This window comes from Oryzias latipes, chromosome 17, assembly GCF_002234675.1.
Source record: "Oryzias latipes chromosome 17, ASM223467v1".
Classification (NCBI taxonomy): domain Eukaryota; kingdom Metazoa; phylum Chordata; class Actinopteri; order Beloniformes; family Adrianichthyidae; genus Oryzias; species Oryzias latipes.
Window position 1 is genome coordinate 10,273,908 of NC_019875.2, and position 20,954 is coordinate 10,294,861.

Genomic DNA, 20,954 nt, shown 5'->3' on the forward strand with positions numbered 1-20,954 from the left:
AAATGGCAGTTTTGTGTTTAGTCTTGTATGTAGTCTTTGTTGTTTATGGTTTTCCTCCCCATGTTCCTCAGGTGGTCTGATCAGCCCCTATGCATGTTCCCCCGTTGTGTCTTTGAGTAAGTCAGCTTGTTTCTGTTTCTTGGTCTATTCGGTTGGAAATGTTAGATTAAGGTTTGTTACCTGGGTAAATTCTGTTTCTGTTGACCTCTTTTAAGGGCCCAGTTTGTAAATTATCTACATTTTTTTGAGAAAAATTAAACTTGTTTTTTGATTAATTTTCTGTTGTCCTCTTTGGCCGCTTGATTTCTCACATGGGGTCATAATTCCTCATTCAAATTCATGAACAAGGGAATCCCATATACTCTCTGAAGTCTGTGTCAAGCAGTACAGGAGAGAGTTAGGTCAATATTTAAAACAATTTGGTGAAATAATAGGGGTTCTTTTCAGGGTGTAGAATACAAAACCAGCTGTGAGAGATGGTAAATGGCATTTACTTGTATAGCTCTTTCTACCTTTCCCGAAGGCCCAAAGTGCTTTACAGTCACAAACCCATTCACCCACACACACACATTTACACACACATTCACACACTGGTGGCGGTTCCGCTGCCAAACACTGCTGCCAACCTACCACCAGAGGCAAGGTGGAGTTCAGTGTCTTGCCCAAGGACACTTTGACACATGGGCAAGGTGGGAATCAAACCTGCAATCTTCTGATCAGAGGTCGACCACCTTACTGCTGCACCACGGCCGCCCTGTTTCATGGCTTCACATCCTTACTCGTTGGAGAATATCCTCTACATAGAGAAATCACCTTGTCCCCTTTACAGGTAATAAGTCAGAGACATTCCTGTCAAGATATGCATGTTTAGAAAAAAAATCAGAATTCAGAACTTTATAAAGGTTTTTTGGTTAATTCAGAAAACACAGCTGAATAAAAAATAAACATGCCAAAAGTCACATGAGTTGGCTTCTTCTGTCTTTTTAAGAAAATTGTTTCTGTCAAAAAAGGTCTTCACATTCAATCACTTTCTGAATAAAGGGACATCATCGACGTGTTTTATTTGAAAAATGACCCTATTATTTCTGTTAGTAAATCTGATTAAAACCAATCATTAACATTTTACTTGGGATCTGAGCTGATTTAGGATGAAATTGGAATATTCTGCTTTTATGAAGTCTCTGCCAGTGAAAAATCAGCCTGTAGTATATTGTTGTGGTTGTTTTTTTTTTTTATCTGTGTACACTAAAAATGACCTGGTAGTTGCTTGACAAGTACATATTTACCTGGTTAAAGCTCTGCTTACAGGTGAGATTTGGGAACAGATCCTAGATGGATTTCAACCCAAAGCAACCACCCTAAACTGTAAATGAAGACGCCCTAAACACAAACCGCTCTGAGGCTTTTCTGCCTTAAATTCTGCCTTCCGTTCTGTTGACAAAAAGTAACAACCAAAAAGTTGGAAACTGTAGAGATTAAATACTCAGCAGAGTAACTTCTACTGTTCAAAAACGGAGAAACATTGGAATTTAGTAGAAATAACAAAATCTCAAAAGAAAAAGACACTTAGATGGGAATCCAGTTTGTTTTGGGGATGACAACATGGAACAACCATCACACCACCAGTTATTTTTAATAATTGAATTTGGATAAAAGACAATTTCACTGAAATTCCACCAACAAATCTTCCCCTGGAGTGATATTCAGACTCTGCTGCTTAAAGTCTCTTTAGCCCCAGAAGAACATTTTCTCTGTTTAGAAAGCTCATCTTTTAGCATCATAAACATCTTTACAGCCTTACAGCACAATTCTGTTTGGATGCTGGGGGCTGCGGCCTTAGAAGAGATAAAACAAAAAAGGATTTTGGGTCCCAGCTTTGTAAATGTCTGCATGTTAAAGACTGAAGAGAAAGATTTCTCCAGAAGATTGTTTTCTTTGGGGAAATGTTGAATTGTGAAAACATGAATGATATAAAGCAGAACACATTAAGAATTGAAGTTTTCAAAGCCTTTTCATTTCTGAAAACTGATGAGCATGTAGCACTGGTTCTACCTAGCAGAATCTTTCACCAAGCCCATAAGAACAATATTGGTTTAAGTCTGAGCAGAGCTTGCTGTGTGGGAGTGTTCCTGTTTTCAGACAGCTGAAACTGTAGCTGCACCACAGACCCCAGCGAGTCAAACTCTTACATTAACTTTTTGTTAATGTGAGATTACATTAATTTAAGATTACATTAACAAAAAACATCTACATTCATCAAGGATTAAGTTAACTATTTAAAACATTCATCAACATGTTGAGGACCAAAACACTGAGGCGGATTTAAAAATATCTTCAAAACAACAAGCGAAGAGTCTGTTTAACATGTGTGTGCTGAGTTAACCCTTTACATTTGGAAGCACCTGCAGACCTTCAAATCAAGGGACGTGATCTTGATAATTTCCTGACTATGAAAACTGGACAGAGTGAGTGTGCTGTCACACTTAGAAATGGGCTTACTTCAGGCTCCAACGAAGTCACCATTTTTTGGCAATACAGTCGCCGCCATGTTGGAGCCAGACACATCAGTCAGCAGGAATTGGTCTGAGTCGATCTCAGTCCTCGTTTTTATTGCATTTACTCTCACCCATCAGGAGGAGTGAGCTTGTTGGAACTCTACACACTTACAACTTGACAGACTCTGTCAATCAAACATAGACTACTTTCTAGCTACTTTTATTGAGGCATCTGATATGTCTGTTTATAACTACAAAAAGTATAATGAAAAATTAGGGATTATTTCTGTAAGTGTTCAGATTAATGTCATGTTGGTTGCTGTTACAGCAACGGTAATAAGTAGTGAGTTACTGCGCCTTTAAGAGCTGAAGCTCTTTGACTGCAAAGGTTGAGATAGAAATGTTGGGGGGTTGGGGAAAGGGTCCCTCAGTCCAGTTCTCACAGGCCAATACAGTCAAGGATCCTGACAGGATGTTGTATTTTCCTCTTATTCACATACCTACAGTAGAGTCACACACGTTAATTCATCATGACCATCAGCTGAGAATGATGCATTCCAGCTAGTCATCCTGAATGAGAGCCCATGCAAAAACGTTTCTAGTCAAAACCAACTGAATTTTTGCTAAGCTTCAATTAAACTGCCAGAAAGAACACGCCTGTTTAAAAAGTTTATAATCTATGTCATGCTTAAATCCTTAGAGAAAAATGAGACATAAGAAGGTCTTGCTTTCTTTATGCATATTCACAAAAAGGCTGGGGACAATATAAAAAAAAACTGGAGATAAAGCTGCAAAAAAGAGCAGAGAACTTTATTTTTCTTCTCTGGTTTAAGATGAGACAGACTGAATCATATAAAAACCCGTTACCCTGCAGTCAGAGAAAAGAACCAGAGAGAAAAGCAATGTAGGAGGGAGACAGTTCAAATTTTGGCCCAGTGGATTTTGTTTGATTTTCTGCTTGCCCAATAAACCATACCATTCAAAGAAAAAATCCCATAGGGATCATATTTACATGAATTAATTTGTTGGTTTGCAGGCATGACCAGACCAGAGAGCCACTGTAAAGTTTTATTCCAATTATTTCTACTCCATATATTTAAAATAATAAAACATCCATCCATGTTCTAAAATTGTTTAATCCCTTTTGCCGTCACGGGGTTGCTGGAGCCTATCCCAGCTACTGTTTGACGAAGGCAGGGTACACCCTGGATGGATCACCAGTCCATCGTAGGGCTATAATAAAAACTTCGTTTTGATTATGTTCAAAGATTATAGGTGGTGTAGCGGGTAAACGCTTTTGCCTCACAGCAAGAAGGCCCTTGTTCAAATCCCAGCTGGGTCCTTTCTGCATGGGGTTTGCATGTTCTCCTTGTGCATGTATGGATTTTCTCTCAGTATGCAGTTCAAAAACAATGCTTCATTCATTGGTTAATTGGTGTCTATAAATTGTCCCTAGGTGTGAATGTGGGAGGTGGTGACCTTTTCAGGGTGTATCCCACCTTTGCCCAACAGTAGCTGGATAGGCTCCAGCAACCCTGTGACCCCCAAAGAGATTCAGCAGTTTCTGAATGTAACCCCATGTAATCTGCCCAAGTGTGAAAACCTGGCTTACACCCTTATTGTGGCAGGCCAAACTTCCTTATAATGGAAGTTGGATGGATGTATTATAGACAGTAGCATGATAGATAATATGCACCCAAAGGCCACTTAAGTAGGTACACCTCTCCAACTGGTTGTTAATGCATCTAGAGTTAGACATGTTCAAGACTATCTGCTGCAGTTCAAACTGAACATCAGAAGGGGGAAGGAAGGAGAATTAAATGACTTTGAACACGGCATGGTTGTTGGTGCCAGACGGGCTGGTCTCAGTGCTTCAGAAACTGCAGATCTGCTGGGATTTTCACACACAACCATCTGATAAATGGTCCAAAAAAGAGAAAATTTTCAGTGAGCTGCATTTTTGTGGGCAGAAACTCCTTGTTGATGCCAGGGGTGAAAGGAGAATGGCCTGATTGGTTCCAGCTGATAGAAAGGGTACAGTAACTCAAATAACAACTGGTTACAACTGAGGTCTGCAGAAGAGCATCTCTGAACGCACAACACATCCAACCCTGAGGCAGATGGAATACAGCAGCAGAAGAACACACTGGGTGTTACTTCTCTTAGCTAAGAACAGGAAACTGAGGCTAAAATTTGCACAGGTCCACCGAAATTGGGCAACAGAAGATTGGAAAAATGCCGTCTGATGGTATGGTGTGCATTATATTTTCTTGGCACACTTTGGGCCCCTTAGTACCAATTGAGCATGGTTACAATGCCACAACCTACCTGAGTATTTTGCTGACTATCCATCCCTTTATGATCACATTACCATCTTCTGATGGCTACTTCCAGCAGGATAACATCTGTCATGAAGCTGGAATCATCTCAGACTGGTTTCTTGAACACGAAAGTGACTTCACTGTACTAAAATGGCTTTCACAATAATCAGATCTCCACCCAATAGAGCAGCTTTGGAATGTGGTGGAACAGGAAATTGGCATCACGGATGTGCAACTGACAAATCTGCAGCAACTGTGTGATGCTATCATATCAATATGGACCGAACTCTCTGAGAAATGTTTCCAGTACCTTGCTGAAACTATGCCACCATGGCAAAAGGATTTGAAGGCAAAAGGAGGTCCAACCTGCTACTCGCAAGCTGTACTTAATAAAGTTGCCTCTGAGTGTATATGAGCGCAATTAAAGCCACGAGTGGCGTTGTATGGCGAGCAGGCGCTACCCACCCTCGTTGCCCGCCTTTATGAGCCTTGCCACCCTCCTCACCCACCTTAGACCCAGTCTAGTCGGAGCTCTTTTTTTTCTTCTATTCATTCATTCATTCTTCTATTCATTTCTATTCCGTTTTGTCCCTTTCGGGGTCACGGGGCTGCCGGACAGTGGCGCCTCCAAAAATTTTTCATGGGGGTGGCCGGTAGGGGGCCACATTAAATCTTGTGGTGGCACACAAAAACCATGAGCTAAATTTTTTTAATTCATTCTACTAAACGTAGTAAAACAACCTTTAGAAAACCAACAGAAAGTTAAATGCCTACTGATTTTTTTCTAGAACATTAACTTATAGTTGATACTACTGTAGATTCTAGTAGATATCATTAGGCCAGTGTTTTTCAACCATTTTTGAGCCACGGCACACTTTAACTTTGACAGAAATCCCGCGGCAAACCAGCAAAAAAAATTGTAAAAATTTTTTTAGAAAAAAAGGAGAAACTCATAGTCTGTATTGATCTTGATGTAACCCCCTTTCTTCTTCTTTTTTTTCTTCTTCTTTTTAACTTGTCCTGTCCAACAGCTGGGCAGGCAGATGAGAGCTGACGGCCTCTTGTGTTGGACATATTTTACTTTAACAAGAGGGGTTATTAATCTTCAGACAAACCAAAGGTATGTCTGAATAAACCCCTTTTGTAATTGAGGCCAAACTTTATTAATTTCAACCATGTTTGAAAATCTTTGGTGTTGGACCGGACGGAAAAGGAAAGAAGGGAAGAAGAGAGAGGGATGTTAGAGAGGGGGGGGATAAGAGGGTCATAATAGGAGGGGGGGGGGAGATAAGACCATGAAGCAGCATAAAGCAACAAGTTTACTGGTTGTTTGTCATTAGGTTCAAGTAAGGTTCAAATGTAGTACAAAAAGGGCGGGGCCTGTCCACACACACACTCAAATGTTATCAACACACCTGCTGGCTGAAAAAAATGTACACATGTCAACATGTACACAAAACCGATAGTGTTCACACACGCATACTAATGCCTTTAAACCAACTAGTGTGAAATATTTCAGTCATTCAATCATGCAAACTGTGAGCTAACACCTGTCCTCAGGTAAGTGTTTATGTTTTTCTAAAATGCCCGGGCAATGTGAAAAGAAGGAAGGAGAGTGCCCAGCCATTCCCACACTGAGACCACCGCCGCAGCAGTAGCGGCAGCCGGAACCCCCAACGGCACACGGCAGCAGGCAGGGAACAACTGCCCCCGGGCGACCCAGTCCGCCACCCAGGCCAGGGACAGCAGGACCGCCGCGAGGCCCCCAGAGCCAGAGAGCAGGGTGGCACGGGGGGAAAGGGAGTGCCGCCCCAGCCCAACCAGGAGAGCAGCCCCCCCGCCACGCCGGGAGAGCCAAACGCAGGGTCCCACCCGAGAAGGGCGCCCACAGCCCCAGACAAGCAGCCCATCACCCCCCAGGAGTTCCGGGCATCCCACATTCCTAATATGTCTATATCCTAACCAAAAATATAAACGCAACACTTTTGTTTTTGCTCCCATTTTTTATGGTATGAACTCAAAGATGTGAAACATTTTCCACATACACGAGATAACCAGTTCTCTGAAATATTGTTCACAAATCTGTCTAAATCTGTGATAGTGAGCACTTCTCCTTTGCCAAGACAATCCACCCCAGCTCAGAGGTGTGCCATATCAAGATGCTGATTAGACAGCATGATTATTGCACAGGTGTGCCTTAGACTGGCCACAATAAACGGCCACTCTGAAATCTTCAGTTGTATCACACAGCACAATGCCACAGATGTCGCAAGTTTTGAGGGAGCGTGCAATTGCCATGCTGATAGCAGAAATGTCCACCAGAGCTGTTGCTAGGCAATTGAATGTCCATTTCTTCACCATAAGCCGCCTCCAAAGGCGTTTCTGAGAATTTGGCAGCACATCCAACTGGCCTCACAACCGCAGACCATGTGTAACCACACCAGCCCAAGACCTCCACATCCAGCATGTCCACCTCCAAGATCGTCTGAGACTAGTCACTCGGACAGCTGCTGAAACAATCAGTTTGCATAACAACAGAATTTCTGCACAAACTGTCAGAAACCGTCTCAGGGAAGCTCATCTGCATGCTCTTCGTCCTCATCGAGGTCTCGACCTCACTCCAGTTCGTCGTCGTAACCGACTTGAGTGGGCAAAAGCTCACATGCGATGGCGTCTGGCACGTTGTAGAGGTGTTCTCTTCACGGATGAATCCCGGTTTACACTGTTCAGGGCAGATGGCAGACAGCGTGTGTGGCGTCGTGTGGGTGAGCGGTTTTTTTATGTCAATGTTGTGGATCGAGTAGCCCATGGTGGTGGTGGGGTTATGGTATGGGCAGGCATCTGTTATGGGCGAAGAACACAGGTGCATTTCATTGATGGCATTTGGAATGCACAGAGATACCGTGACCCATTGTTGTGCCGTACATCCAACAACATCACCTCATGTTGCAGCATGATAATGCACGGCCCCATGTTGCAAGGATCTGTACACAATTCTTGGAAGCTGAAACCATCCCAGTTCTTGCATGGCCAGCATACCCAGCGGACATATCACTCACTGAGCATGTTTGGGATGCTCTGGATCGGCGTATACAACAGCGTGTTCCAGTTCCTGCCAATATCCAGCAACTTCGCACAGCCATTGAAGAAGAGTGGACCAACATTCCACAGGCCACAATAGACAACCTGATCACCAAATGGTGGTCACACCAGATACTGACTGGTTATCTGAGTCCCCTGACCCCCTCAATAAAACAAAACTGAAGATTTCAGAGTGGCCTTTTTTCTTGTGGCCAGTCTAAGGCACACCTGTGCAATAATCATGCTGTCTAATCAGCATCTTGATATGGCACACCTGTGAGGTGGGATGGATTGTCTTGGCAAAGGAGAAGTTCTCACTATCACAGATTTAGACAGATTTGTGAACAACATTTCAGAGAACTGGTTATTTTGTGTATGTGGAAAATGTTTCACATCTTTGAGTTCATACCATAAAAAATGGGAGCAATAACAAAAGTTTTGCGCTTATATTTTTGGTCAGTGTATGTTATATATTTTTTTCAGCTCTAGCCAGGGATCCATGCAATAACGTTTCATAATATTCCGTTAAAAAAAAGTGCGAGTAATAGGAGAACACCACTTTTGCCCCAAAATGTCTGCAAAGCCGTAGGTTATGTGGCCATCCCAAAATAATTTAAAAACATTGTTTGGATTTCCCCAACACATATACATTAGTTTTGCTAAGGAATTCAGAATTTTTTTTTCTGAAGCTCCATTGGAGATTTTAGCCCATTAATTTTTTTTACGGTTTTGCATGCTATGATGTCATCATTGGGGGGAGGTGGCTGTTCATTATGCCCAAAATTAAAGTTCACCTAGTAAAAGGTGTGTTTAAATTTTGGTGAGTTTTCATGCTCGTGGCAGGTGTCAAATTCACTCTAAAAGTTATATAGTTTATGTAAAATTCTAGCTGAGTCTGCAGTTTTCTTTTTGCGCCATTTTCTTGTGTCCCACACCCGCATTGCTTATTAAAAATAAGCGAGCTAGCTAAGATCGCAACGCTTGTGACCACGCGCCTGCCGTTTAAAATGTGTGGCCCTATGACAGATTGGGCAACCTGCTTATGTGTTTCCTGCCTTTGCCCAACAGTAGTTAAGAAGGTTAAAGCAACACTGTGATCCCAAAAGGGATTCAGTGGGTTTAGAAAATGGATGGATGGATAATTTGTAATGTTTTTAAGTGAAATAGATTTCTAATTTAAGTTCTGTTTTCTAATTCAAGTTCACACAGCTCCATTCGCTGAGGAGTGGGTTTGTTGCTTTCCTGAAAGTGGTTCCCATCTTTCTTTTGAAAAACATCATATTCAAGAACATTAGGAGTCTTGTTTTTTAAATGGTTAAAGTTTAAATTTGATGATAAACATTACGAAATTCTTCATTCCTTTTAAATTTCATGCACAATTTTTTTAAATTTATTCTTTAATAGCAAATGCTGTTTGCTAAGATTATTTTAATTCACAATAATCTTTCCTCTCCATAAATAAACAACAAAGGGCCCACTACCGAGGCTTGAGGAACTCCACACTCAACTTTTAGAAACAGGTATGTGCTTTAATTAAAGCAGTGTGATAAAACAAGAAGCTCATTTTTCATTTCTGGCTCACAGAGCTGATAATATGAGCTTGTTAGGAAAAGTTATTGAATATATTTACAAAGTCATAGATCAGCCGGGTATCATAATCCTCCACTTGCTCTGCAGAGTTAAGCCTTTTTTTCTTTGTTCTCCTTTTTTTCCAGCTCTTTTCTTAAGGATTCCAATGCAGCATACGTCCACACGAGCAGAAAATCCATATGTTTCTTTAAATCTGCAGCGTATGAAGGCAGCATGTCTTTGTTCTCCTCCTCACACAGAGTCTGAATTTAGCACCTGAGGCTTCGGCTCCCAGAACTCCTCATTGTGAGCTTGCTCCACCATCGGGATGACCTTGACATTCTGCAGACAAAGACAAGCATGAATTTGTATCAACATTATTGCTTTAATCAATGCTTAACGCAGCATTGAGAAATGTTTTTAAATTCTGTCTCAATCTGAAACAAGTATCAGAAAAACGATCTTTTAGTGAAACCAAACAAATCAAAACTATTTTTTCAACAACATCGCTGAATGTTTCCTTCACAGTCAGGAAAATCAATTGCATGGTTTCATCAGTAGAGGGAGTCAAAGATCAGCTGCTCTTTACTAATGTTTCTTCATGTGTGCAGGACAATCACTGACCAGCGAGTCAGGCAGCGACTTTTTCTTGAGGAAGTTTTTGCATGAACCCGGACGGCAATGGATGACAGACCAGAACACCGCAAACAGCAGGCCCAGCATGATGATGAGGGTCACAGTCACGGTGGTAGGAGTCCTCCAAGCTGCAATCTCTGGACCTGCAGGAGGAGGAGAACCAGAAAGTACTGAGATGTCTGTTCAGTCCAAACTGACCCTCACATCTGATCGTTTAACATTTCTACATCTTTGTAAAGAAGTGATAAAAGTTTCAGTCAACAAAAAGTTCTTAGAAACCACTGATGGGTGGATTTTTGGAATCATTGAAACCTGTTTATGAATAACAAGCCGCTGTGTGATAACAAAGCAGTATGAACTTTCTATCCAAAACCTGTCTGAGGAATTTGACCTAACAGGTTCTAATTTAAGGATGTATTGGCCAGGAACTATGAGAGCGGGTCAAAACATCAAGAGAAAGACAGACATGTAGCACTTCCATCCTTGTTGGGACAGCTAAGTTATTAAAACTTTAAATTTCGATTACCAGCTTTGAACATCGAGAACAAAACCTTTTACTTTGATACGGTGGAGGCATGCTGTAAGGCGGTTACTGGCAAGGAGAGATGCCATGGGTGCTTCAACTCAGGATGCTAACAACTCCAGTGATGAGGAGACGTCGGGTAAGAAGGTACGCTGAGTGTTTATGACATATAGATTGTTGAGAAAACAGTGAGAAACAATGTCCATCACGTTAAAAGTTGTTTTGATGAGCCTGCATTCATCTGACCACATTTCAATGAGTTGCTGTGTCTCATCGTTGTGGTGTCATGGCGTTGTTTTTAAGAGAACTCTGTTAAGGAAAGTACAAGGTAGCTTCTAGGATGACATCACAGCAGCGCGTGCCACTTAACCAGACCCTGTAAAATCATGTAAGAAGTGTTTCAAACAAACAGTTGAACCATTTTTTACTGTTGAATACCACAACAATTGTTGCTTTACATTTGTCTGTGGCTCATCTGTTGCTTCTTTCCTACTGTGTTTACATCACGTGACGACTGGCTGCGGTGGCTGTTTCAGCTCCGAGAACGGATTGTTTTCAGACAAGGATCTCAGAGTGAACCGAAGCTCATTCCAATTGGAAACAAACCGAGACCACCTCGAAAGATGAGTTTGAGAGCGGTTCCTGGTCTCGGACCAGGGTCAGCTTGGATGTATTCAGACTGAAAATTTGTTCTGGATTATTGGGAGAAACAAACTCTGGTTCACTTAAAGCTGACCAAATGTGTCCAAACAGTCTGAAGACACCCTAATAGAAGAAAGAGGGAAGATAACAGCTTTGTGTTTACATCAAAATGATAGAGGGACGTGTTTCCAGACCCTAACCTTTGAAAGGCCACCCGAACATTTGAAAGACAAACCAAACAGTGAAAACTAACCACTCCAGAATAGACCTGTGTTTGTGTTTTTACTGTATACCTGTGACTAACACACAGTGGGGGCGGGTGCTGCTGCTGCGAACCCCCGAGTACAGCATGAGCTGAGCCCTGACGCAGTACACTTTCCCCTCATGCAGCCCCTCAATGTGCAGCATCGGTTGCTCTGGTGTCAAAGAGTACTCCACTTTCTGAAATAAGAAAATGTGAGCACGTACTGTGATAAAGAAAGGACAAATGATGAAAATATCATAGTGAAAAAACGAAGGAATGGGTGAGACCTGCTGCTCATCTTTCCTCCACACCGTCAGTTTGATGGAAGCAGAAAGAGGAAATTCTTCCATCAACACCTGCAGAGTATCACCTGCTGTTTTCACCTTCATTTCAGGCACAGTTAGCTGAGCTGCAGGCAGAATTTCTCACTTTTAATATCCCTCTTTTAGCTTCATAAACTAGAGATCTGCAGATTGCAGACGTGTGTGCTGCAAAACTTTGAAAAGATGAAAGAAGGTCTCACTGTTTCTTCTGTTGAACGGAGAGCCGAGCTTGGTCCAGTTTGAAACCTCCGAGCCGCACTGAGCTCGGACCTGCAAGTCATAGTCGGAGTCGGATCCCACCTCAAAGCTCAGGTCACAGTGGGCGAACGGGATCTGCTGACAGTCGAAGACGTCCATCCAGGTGCCATTCTTCACCAGCAGCTCAAACTCTCTGAAACAAAGAATCTTGGCTCAGATCTGGGATGTTTTTTACCTCACTGATCACATTAAAAATACTCCAACTAAACACTGAGATTAAGAGTTTGACACCCAATTCAAATATTCAGGCTTTGACAAAAAACGTAAGTGGAAAAATCCTGAAAAAGAGCTCCAGCGAGAGTGCAAAAATCGGACACATAATTTTTATTAAAGGACAATTCTTGTTTTTGTACAGGAATCACACAGTGACTTAACTCTTGCTGTCATTTTCATTATATTTGTATCAAACTGGTTCTGTCCATCTCTGCTTTCAGAAATTTCTGTCATTATTATATGAGTGAAGAAGTGGAATATGGCTTTGTGTCTGCATTCCTGCCCTCCTCACTTCTCCTCGCTTGGGGTTAACAATTTTGGATCTAGAAGAAATTCGGATGAAAATCAACCTAAAATGTGAGCAAGAGATGTGTGTGAGTCAGTAGCGGTTTTAGGCACGGGGTCATACGGGCATTTGCCCGGGGCGCAAATTTAAAGAGGAGCAGCAGCTTAGTGCTTGGAGAGAAAAAAATCAGCGCCACTATTGGTGTAATATTATCTATTATATCACAGAATTTGTGACGGTCCGAAACCTGCGAATTGGCGCCCCCTGCAGCAGCCTGCGCTCCTGTTTTTGAGAATGTGCTGCAAATGTGTATGAAGAAAAAGGGGAGGGGTGGAGGGCGCAGGCAGCGAGGAGCTCAGCCTGGATTGAGCAACACCGGGATCATGGCATGCCTTCAACTATTGTAGACATTTTTATTACATGTCTTTATTTTCCTTATAAAATGTATTTTTACGTCTGCCTGTCGTTTAGTTGGCGTTAGTAACCTATTTGACATAAAGACAGCAGGTAATGCAGTAAAACAACTGCACTTTATGAGATCATAAATAAACAATAGATCCTTTGTCTATGAATGTATTGAGGTTTTTGGAGGATTGTTGCTCAAAATTAGAAAGATGCCAAATATTTTGGAGTAATCCCAGTAATGAGTTCTATGATTTAGTTTTAAATGTTTTATAAGACCTAAAAATGATATTCACAACGACAGATTTAAAAAAAAAAAATCAAATCCCTCTGATATGTTTCACAAAGACACACACAGGACGTCACACACCAAAAAATGAACTTATTGCTAAAAAAGATACCAGTAGTCCAGCTCTAAAAAAAACCCAAAAGAGTACAGAAAACAGAATGATTTGATTTATTATTTCTTATTAATAGCCCTTCCAGGCTTTCCTTGTTTTGTGCTGCAGCATGTTCATATTTGTATAATTTTGACAGAATATATTTTTATGGAGAGCAAAATATTGTATGTTATTTGAGGTTTAACTTGATTTATTCTGGATTAATATTCCTATCTTTTTATTCATATTTATTTTCAAAAAGTTTTGCTTTACAGGTTTAAAAGAATTAAAAGTTTAGCTTTAGTGTGTTCAATAAATGGGGGTGAGTGGACGTGTGAGTCAGCTTACAAGGGGGTGTGAGTCAGCTTTTGTGTGTTGTGCATGTAGGTGTGTGTGGATTTAATGTGTGTGTGAATGCTGTATCTGTGGCTGTTTGTGTAAATATTTGCTTTTGTAATGGTGTGTTTGTGCTTGAAAAAGGAAATGCAACCATTCTGCATTAATGTGAAATTCTTTTGTGACATTGACAAATTAAGCCTCAAGCAAATGTTTCTCATTTATTTATACATTATTTTCTCTTCTCTTTAGTCTAGTTTCGAGTTTAGCTCATCTGTGCTGTCTCCGGTTTCTTAATAACCAGACAAAAAAATCTCGTTTTACTTGATGTTTCTTCACTACTTTTGTTTCTGCGCCCTGAACACCAACGCCATGGGGAGCACCTGTGTAAAACAGTAAATGAAAGCAGGTGACAGTCATACCAAAGAAACCTACTGACTGGTTTTAGTGTCTCTTCTGCCAATTTCTTTCGAATTTGGGACAAAACTTCAATGTTTTTTCTATGTTTGACATAAAAACTGAACATGAAAGATTACGTTAACATGTGGTGATGCTAAGTTGGGACAAACAAAACCATTCTGGAAATTAATAAGACTTAAACGAACAATAATAAAAAAAGAAGAGTGTAATTTCTGAAAGAAATAAAAACAGATTGCGCCAAAATTCTGCAAAAAAGGGGTGAAAAGTTTGATTTAGTCTCATTTTTGCTCCCAGCGCTGTGATTTCTATTGGAGCCAGGTTGGTTCACCAGATGATCCTAACGAGACCTGTAGATCAGTTAATTAAATCCTCACATCAATGTAAACCTTTTATAGCAAACAAACAATAGTTTATCTTGGAAAAACCTTTTGTATTTAAAAAGTTAACCCAGTCTAAGGTCAAGCTTTAGTGCAACTTAAATAAGGAGGATTTACCTCACTTACAGGTATGCTGGATTGTTATGTCACTCTGCACGCCATCATCAATTAACCTTCACTTTGAACAAATAGCTAAAGATTCCACCATTCTGCTCACAATCATACTTCCGCATTTAAATTCATGAATTTTTCTGAACGGTTCGCTGGCCGTCATTCACCCCATTCTCCACCTGGAGTGTTGCTTTGACACGGTCTGGCCTTGAACCACCATCAGCTTCTTGCCTCTGGAGTTTGTTCATGTATATAATCTGACCACCAAAGATCATGGACTTATTTCATGTACATTTTTATGTACTTTCAAGTGCATTTTTCTGTCACACAAATAAATCTTTACAAGTATTCCTAATATTTTACCTTATTGAAATTGAATCGGTGAATTCAATAAGGGCCCGAGTCCAAGAAGTTTTTTTCTCTCCAGGAAATGATTTTAATTGCATATCTTAAATGGAGGCTACACCAAATGATAAATACTTTACCCAGATTAAGCACCAGTTCATAGCTTTACAAATGCTCTAATATGAAGCACTTCACTTTTATAATTTCAGAGGACTAACAAACTAAAGTTTCTGGACTTGGGCCCTTCTTAAATTAAACAGGGGCGCTGCCATATTGGATAACTAGTGCTGCCATCTATGGGATAAAGCTAAACCCATGCAAGAGAGGCCCAAGTCCAGGAATTAGGCCCCTCTTACACTCAATGCATTGCAAATGCCATGCATAGTCAATACATTACAATGAACTTGGGACTTTTTTGCACATAATCAGATAGCTTTTCCGTTGAAGACCATAGAACATAGAAAATCTCTATTTTGAATTCACCGATTCAATTAAATGAACCTCATCGTTTCTTTCATATTTAGATTCATAGTAGGCCTTATATGGGAGCTTTGCCTTCAAATGAAATATAATCAACCATTCATTGGTTCTGAATTAGCACTATGGTGCCTGCTGCAATAATAGGGGTGCTTCCACCACTCATTTTCCTATTTCTAAAAAAAAGAAGGGTTCAATGATTTTAAAGTGACAATGATCACCGATCTATAAAAACGTCTTCAGAGAACAAATAATTAATTTGACCAAATGTTTACTTATTGTGTCTCATCCTCACAACGTCAGATTTATCTGAATCTTAGGTTACAGTTGGGGGGCATTTTGCCCCCCCATCATCCTTTTACCATTAAATTATCACTTATATCAGAGTTGGAGCCGTGTTTTGCCTAGGTGGAAATAATGGATATCAGCGTAAATCCAACTTTTTTCCTATTGTTCGTTTTTTATTCTCCAAAGTCCTTTTTGTCTCTTATTAAAAATTTCCTTCCAGATTGCAGACGTTTCTCTTTAAAAAATTACATTCACTGCCTTTTTTTTTATTTTATCCTTTGCATAAAACCGCATATGTATAAATAATACAGAAACAAAAGCAGAAGATGCATGTATTGTCCCTCTTTCCCTCTCCCCTCCTGGGGAGTGGGAGTGCTTCCAGACTCCAGTTGGCTCATCTGTGCTCCTGTTCCTGACCGAGTACCTCGTCTCTGCTCCTGCTCCTACACCTGGCTGTGGATCCTGTCTCTGGCTCGACCCGCACCCCTGACTGTCCCACCAACCACGGCTGGATGAAGCTCGTCTGCTGGACTTTTATATATATATATGTAGTTGTAGATTTAGATAAGTTAATTCTTCTCTAAGAGTTCTGGCAAATCGCCTGTCCGTCCTGGGGGAGGATCCCTCCTTCATGTGGGCACCCCTGAGGTTTCTTCGTTTTTTCCGGAATCCGTTTTTTTTAGGAGTTTTTCCTTACAGCGAAGGGGGGTCTAAGGGCAGGGATGCCAGTATAGCTTAGTCAGTTCGTTAGTTCATTTTTAGTATTTTCCTATTGAACTCTTTGTATTCGTGATCCTTTTGAGTTCATGTTTTACTTCGAAGCCCATCGAGACGACTGTTGTTGTGATTTTGGGCTATACAAATAAAATTGAATTGAATTGCCTGTGTGATTTATGGTTCCGGTTGACTCCTGATGTTTTTTTTTACTGTGTCTGAATGGAAAGGCTTCAGAAGAAGAGCAACGTGCCAGGTTTGGCAGCTTGCTCAAAGGCACTGACACTCAATGCAAGCCAAACTTGTGATCTGATAAACCAATCCAGAATGCAGAGGTGGTTAAATGAGCATATTCAATGAAATATTAGCTCAAAGTCAGATGAAAACTACCTCTGGGTATACATGTCATCAAGTGAATTTAGTGTTACTTCCTTGGTCTCATTTTAGAGAGATATTTGAAACCTGTTCCTGACTCCCTTTTGCTACAATGAGTTATCAAATAAAAACTTTACATACAAAGTATTACTTTAACCTTTTTTTTCTGAACGTGGAATTTTCCTCTGATCACATAATGTAACACTTAGCTTCAGATGTTCTCTGCTTCCAAACCAAGATTTAAAAAAGGCAGATGTCATGAAATGAAACTATTCTGGAAAATCTTTAATAGAGCTTGAATGAAGAATAATACTAATAAAATAACAATGACTATGATTTCTAAAAGAAAAAAAAAAAGATCAAGCCAAAATTTTGCAAAACAGGGCTGAAAAAATTGATGGGTAAAAAAGGCATGGAGGATTTACTGCAGGGTGAATCCAAACAGCAACAAAACACAGTTTGTCCAACTTCTCTCAAACAGAAGTACATCATGTCAGTTCTTAGCAAACACAGCTCCTACTCACCCCTGAAACTGAACAGAGAACAAAACTGTGGTGTTGCACGCTGCCTGTGGGGGGCGCCACCTCAGAATGTGCCTCATGTTAACAGAGTCCACAAAGACCCTGCTGGGGGCGGGGAGCGTCCAAATATCTGCAGGCATACAGGAAAAGTATTCATTACTTTGAGTGAGCAGCAGCACCGTTTTATCCTATTATTCACCATAGACTATGTAAAATATAAATGCAGGATTTTAGATTTTCCAAATTCCCATCAAAAATACATTCAAAGTGTAAAAAGTGTTTTTTCTTGAGGATTTATTTCTCTTTGGTCATTGAGTCAATGTATTTTGCTGAGATAGAAGCAGCTCCCTTCATCTGTTAGTCTGAAAAACGTCATTGAAAAGCGTAATTTTTTTTATTAAGTTTACAGTTGAGAGCGCTCTTTTCTCTCCGTTCAGGTCTGTGTCTCATTTGCAGTTCATGTCTCATTTCTCTTTCTGTGTTTTAGCTGCTGTTCCAGAGTTTTTGCATTTGTCCTGTTTCCCCCCAAACTGTTTAGAGTGCTGTTCTTCTCGTTAGGAATAAAATCCCTTTCCACTGTTGTGAAATGCATGCCTAGAAAGTACGTAACACGTTTCTGCGTGGTCTCTTTGTTTGTAGTTATGCAACTTAATAAACTATCTTTATAGTATAAACAAAGCAATTTTTTGCTGATTGGTCAAGAATTGTAGTTAAGTTGTGTGATTAAAAAAATGGCTTTGCATTTTTTAAGTGATTTCCAACATTCCTGTTTAGTTGTGACATGTTTTAATTTGGAAACAATAGAGTCCTGATGAATTTATTATCATGAGTTATGCAATGTTTTAAACTTCTTAACTTGTTCCTTGTTTTTTTAAGAATTCTAAAATTCTTTTGGTGCTTTGCAAAAAAAAATGAAGATGAACAGTAGTAAACTAAAGTCCTCCCCTGGTTTGCATCAAAACTTCCAATGTGTTTATTTGAAAAAAAATTATTTCAAACAGAAATACAAAATGAAAATAAACACAAGAGTTAAAAAATAGACAGATAAAACAAAACAGTGTGCTTGAAAAGGAGTGGGTTGAAGAAAAATCTTGTTTGATCCGACCCCTTTTTACACCACATGCTGTGCATATTTTTCTTTAGTTGTCTGTCTTCTAAACATTCACGGCACCTTCTGTAGAGCACCTATGCAGAAGTGAAACTTGCTCATTTGTTTTTATTGATCATTTATGGCTTGTAAAGTTTCATCATTGACATCTTGCTTGTTTTTTGGATACATGTAAACTTTTGCTTTGTTTGTTTTAAACCTTCATGTAACGCGTTCCATAAATCCACACCACAAATTGATAAGCACGTTGTCTTTTTTGTCATGTTCTGTCACACGAGATCCAGGTTGTTCCTCCATAGCTGGTCTTCATTTTAGGTAATTCTGTCTGGTTTTGAGTTCATCAGTGTCCGGTCATCTGCTCTTTTCTACTTTGTCACCTTTATGGTTCTCCCCATAGTTTTGTCATGTTTCAGTTTGATTATTATATGTTTCATTTCCTGTCACCACGGCTGGGTCTCCTACATTTTGGGTCCTCCACCACCAGTTCCTGACAAGATCTACAAAGACTGTAGGTTTGTTTTTTAAGTATTTCCCCAAACTTCTACACTTTAGTGTAAATATGGTAGTTTTATGAATGATGTTAGTGAACGTGCTTTGTGAGTGAGTTGCTCTGTTTTTAGCAAGTTTAGCTCTGACTTGCTTTTATTTGTGGCTTCCAGCTTATTTTGTGGTCCATAATTACTCCATGAAACTCGATTTCAGTCACTCTTTCCAGAACATGATTATCGATAGCAACTTTTACTTTTAAATCTGCAGACCATAGCGATCTCCAAAAATCATAAATTTCGTTAAGTTACACATTGCAATTCATTTTTTTTTTCAAATATAGATTTAGTTTTTAAAGGAGTGTATTTAATGGGAGGCATTTCCAAATGTTTCTATAAGCTTTTTTTACCTTCTGGACACATCCAACAAATACTGTTTTTTCACAACCAGTCTGACAAGTGACACGGTTTGTTTCCTTCATACAGAAAAGGAAAATGAAAATAATTCAGGTTAAGAAACCTCATGGATCATCGTGTTTATCTTTTTTTTTTAGAATCTAAGTGACTTTTAACCAAAATAAGTGATCATCTGTAAACAGAAAAAACCTTTTTCCCACTGACATTTCTCCTATGCTTCACGTTCCTTAATCAGCAGCTGTCTCATTTTTGTTAACTGTTGAGACTCTTCAAAACGTTTCAGAAAGAGGAGTGGGACATCTACCTGACCTGTGTGAGTTTCCTTTAACACTAACCATACCATGGCTGTCTGAACAGTGGTGAACATGCAGACGTGGGTCTGAAACATGTTCTCCACGTTCGTCTACCTGAAGCCCACAGAGTTGCTAAAGGTGGTTACAGCTCAGAAATAGCGTCTCATAAGCGCTCTGTGGATGTGATAACCAGGTTTCTCACCGTCTGTGCAGTTCATCAGGATCACCACCATCGCAGCACATCTCAGTATCGTCACTTCGCTCTCCATCCCAAAAACAAGAGGAAAGAAGGAGTCTTTCATCTGAGGACCCTCGTGTTCTGACTCCACAAACACTCAAAGAACTCGTCATGTCCCAGAGAGCATCTTTCTGGATCTGCTGCTCCGGGAAAATCTGCCAAAATCCAGCATGAAGGTGATGAGAACCTCACTGTGGAGGTACAATTCTTAGCTGATAGTCATTATAGTCCAGAGATGGTAGTTTTCCAGCCAGTTTGTTGTTCAGAATATGAAACTCCTAATCCAGCAATGCATCAGTTTCTGTGAAGACGCGAGACCTGCAAAGATTTTGTTATGAGTGCAGTGAAAATGTGGTGGATCCGGATAATGACGGCTAGCTGAGAGGTGCAGATCTGGTCTGACCGGTTCTCTACAGTCTGAGATGACAGCATGTGGAAAAGCTTCAACTTCTGAAGAACACGGGGAGCTCTGAGGCTCGGAGAGGTGCATTGATTTAATGTTGGAATAATTGAACAAAGGCTATCTCATATTTACTCTGAACTCTTGAATTATTGTGTCATCATATATGGCAAAATGTGTGTGCAAACTGTTTTCTGCAAGAAACTTGTTTCCAGGAAAGCAGAAGAAGATCTAGATAGCATACAGGAGATTTGTATGGGTGGATTGTTGTGTCTGCTCTCCTCGAGGGAATCTGTTGTCTTTTCTTCCTTTGAGCATACAATTGAGAAGTGTTTGTCTATCTTTAGATCCAACTCTTAAGGCCAGAACCGGGCCAAACATGATCCACATGACATAACGCCAGGTCTTTCTAAAGGGTTTATGGAGCGACAACTAGAAAATATTCAGGGCTGTAAATTTAGAAAAACAAAGAAGTAACATGAGGACAAGAACAATGAACATATACACAGACAATTTAGGACTATTGGATAATATCCCTTGTGCTATCTTAGATCAGTGTTTTTCAACCTTTTTTGAGCCACGGCACACAAAAGATAAAAAAAAAAAAGCTCAGTCTGTATTGATTTACAGCCGCTCCGCAATCTCACATGCATTTTTGTGATAATTGTTGCAGAAA

The 20,954-nt window shown here is 40.2% G+C and overlaps 1 protein-coding gene across 1 annotated transcript; it reads right to left on the reverse strand.

Moving 5' to 3' along the window:
• Positions 1 to 9,410: 9,410 nt before the first annotated feature.
• LOC111949120 (interleukin-20 receptor subunit beta-like) lies at positions 9,411 to 20,205 on the reverse strand. Its single transcript, XM_023965690.1, has 7 exons — positions 19,843 to 20,205; positions 17,341 to 17,467; positions 12,035 to 12,225; positions 11,799 to 11,920; positions 11,561 to 11,708; positions 10,091 to 10,245; positions 9,411 to 9,808 (listed from the first exon to the last, which is right to left on the reverse strand). Exons 1-7 carry the CDS (start codon positions 19,940 to 19,942, stop codon positions 9,719 to 9,721), a joined length of 933 nt encoding a protein of 310 aa, XP_023821458.1. The 5' UTR covers positions 19,943 to 20,205; the 3' UTR covers positions 9,411 to 9,718.
• Positions 20,206 to 20,954: the final 749 nt, after the last annotated feature.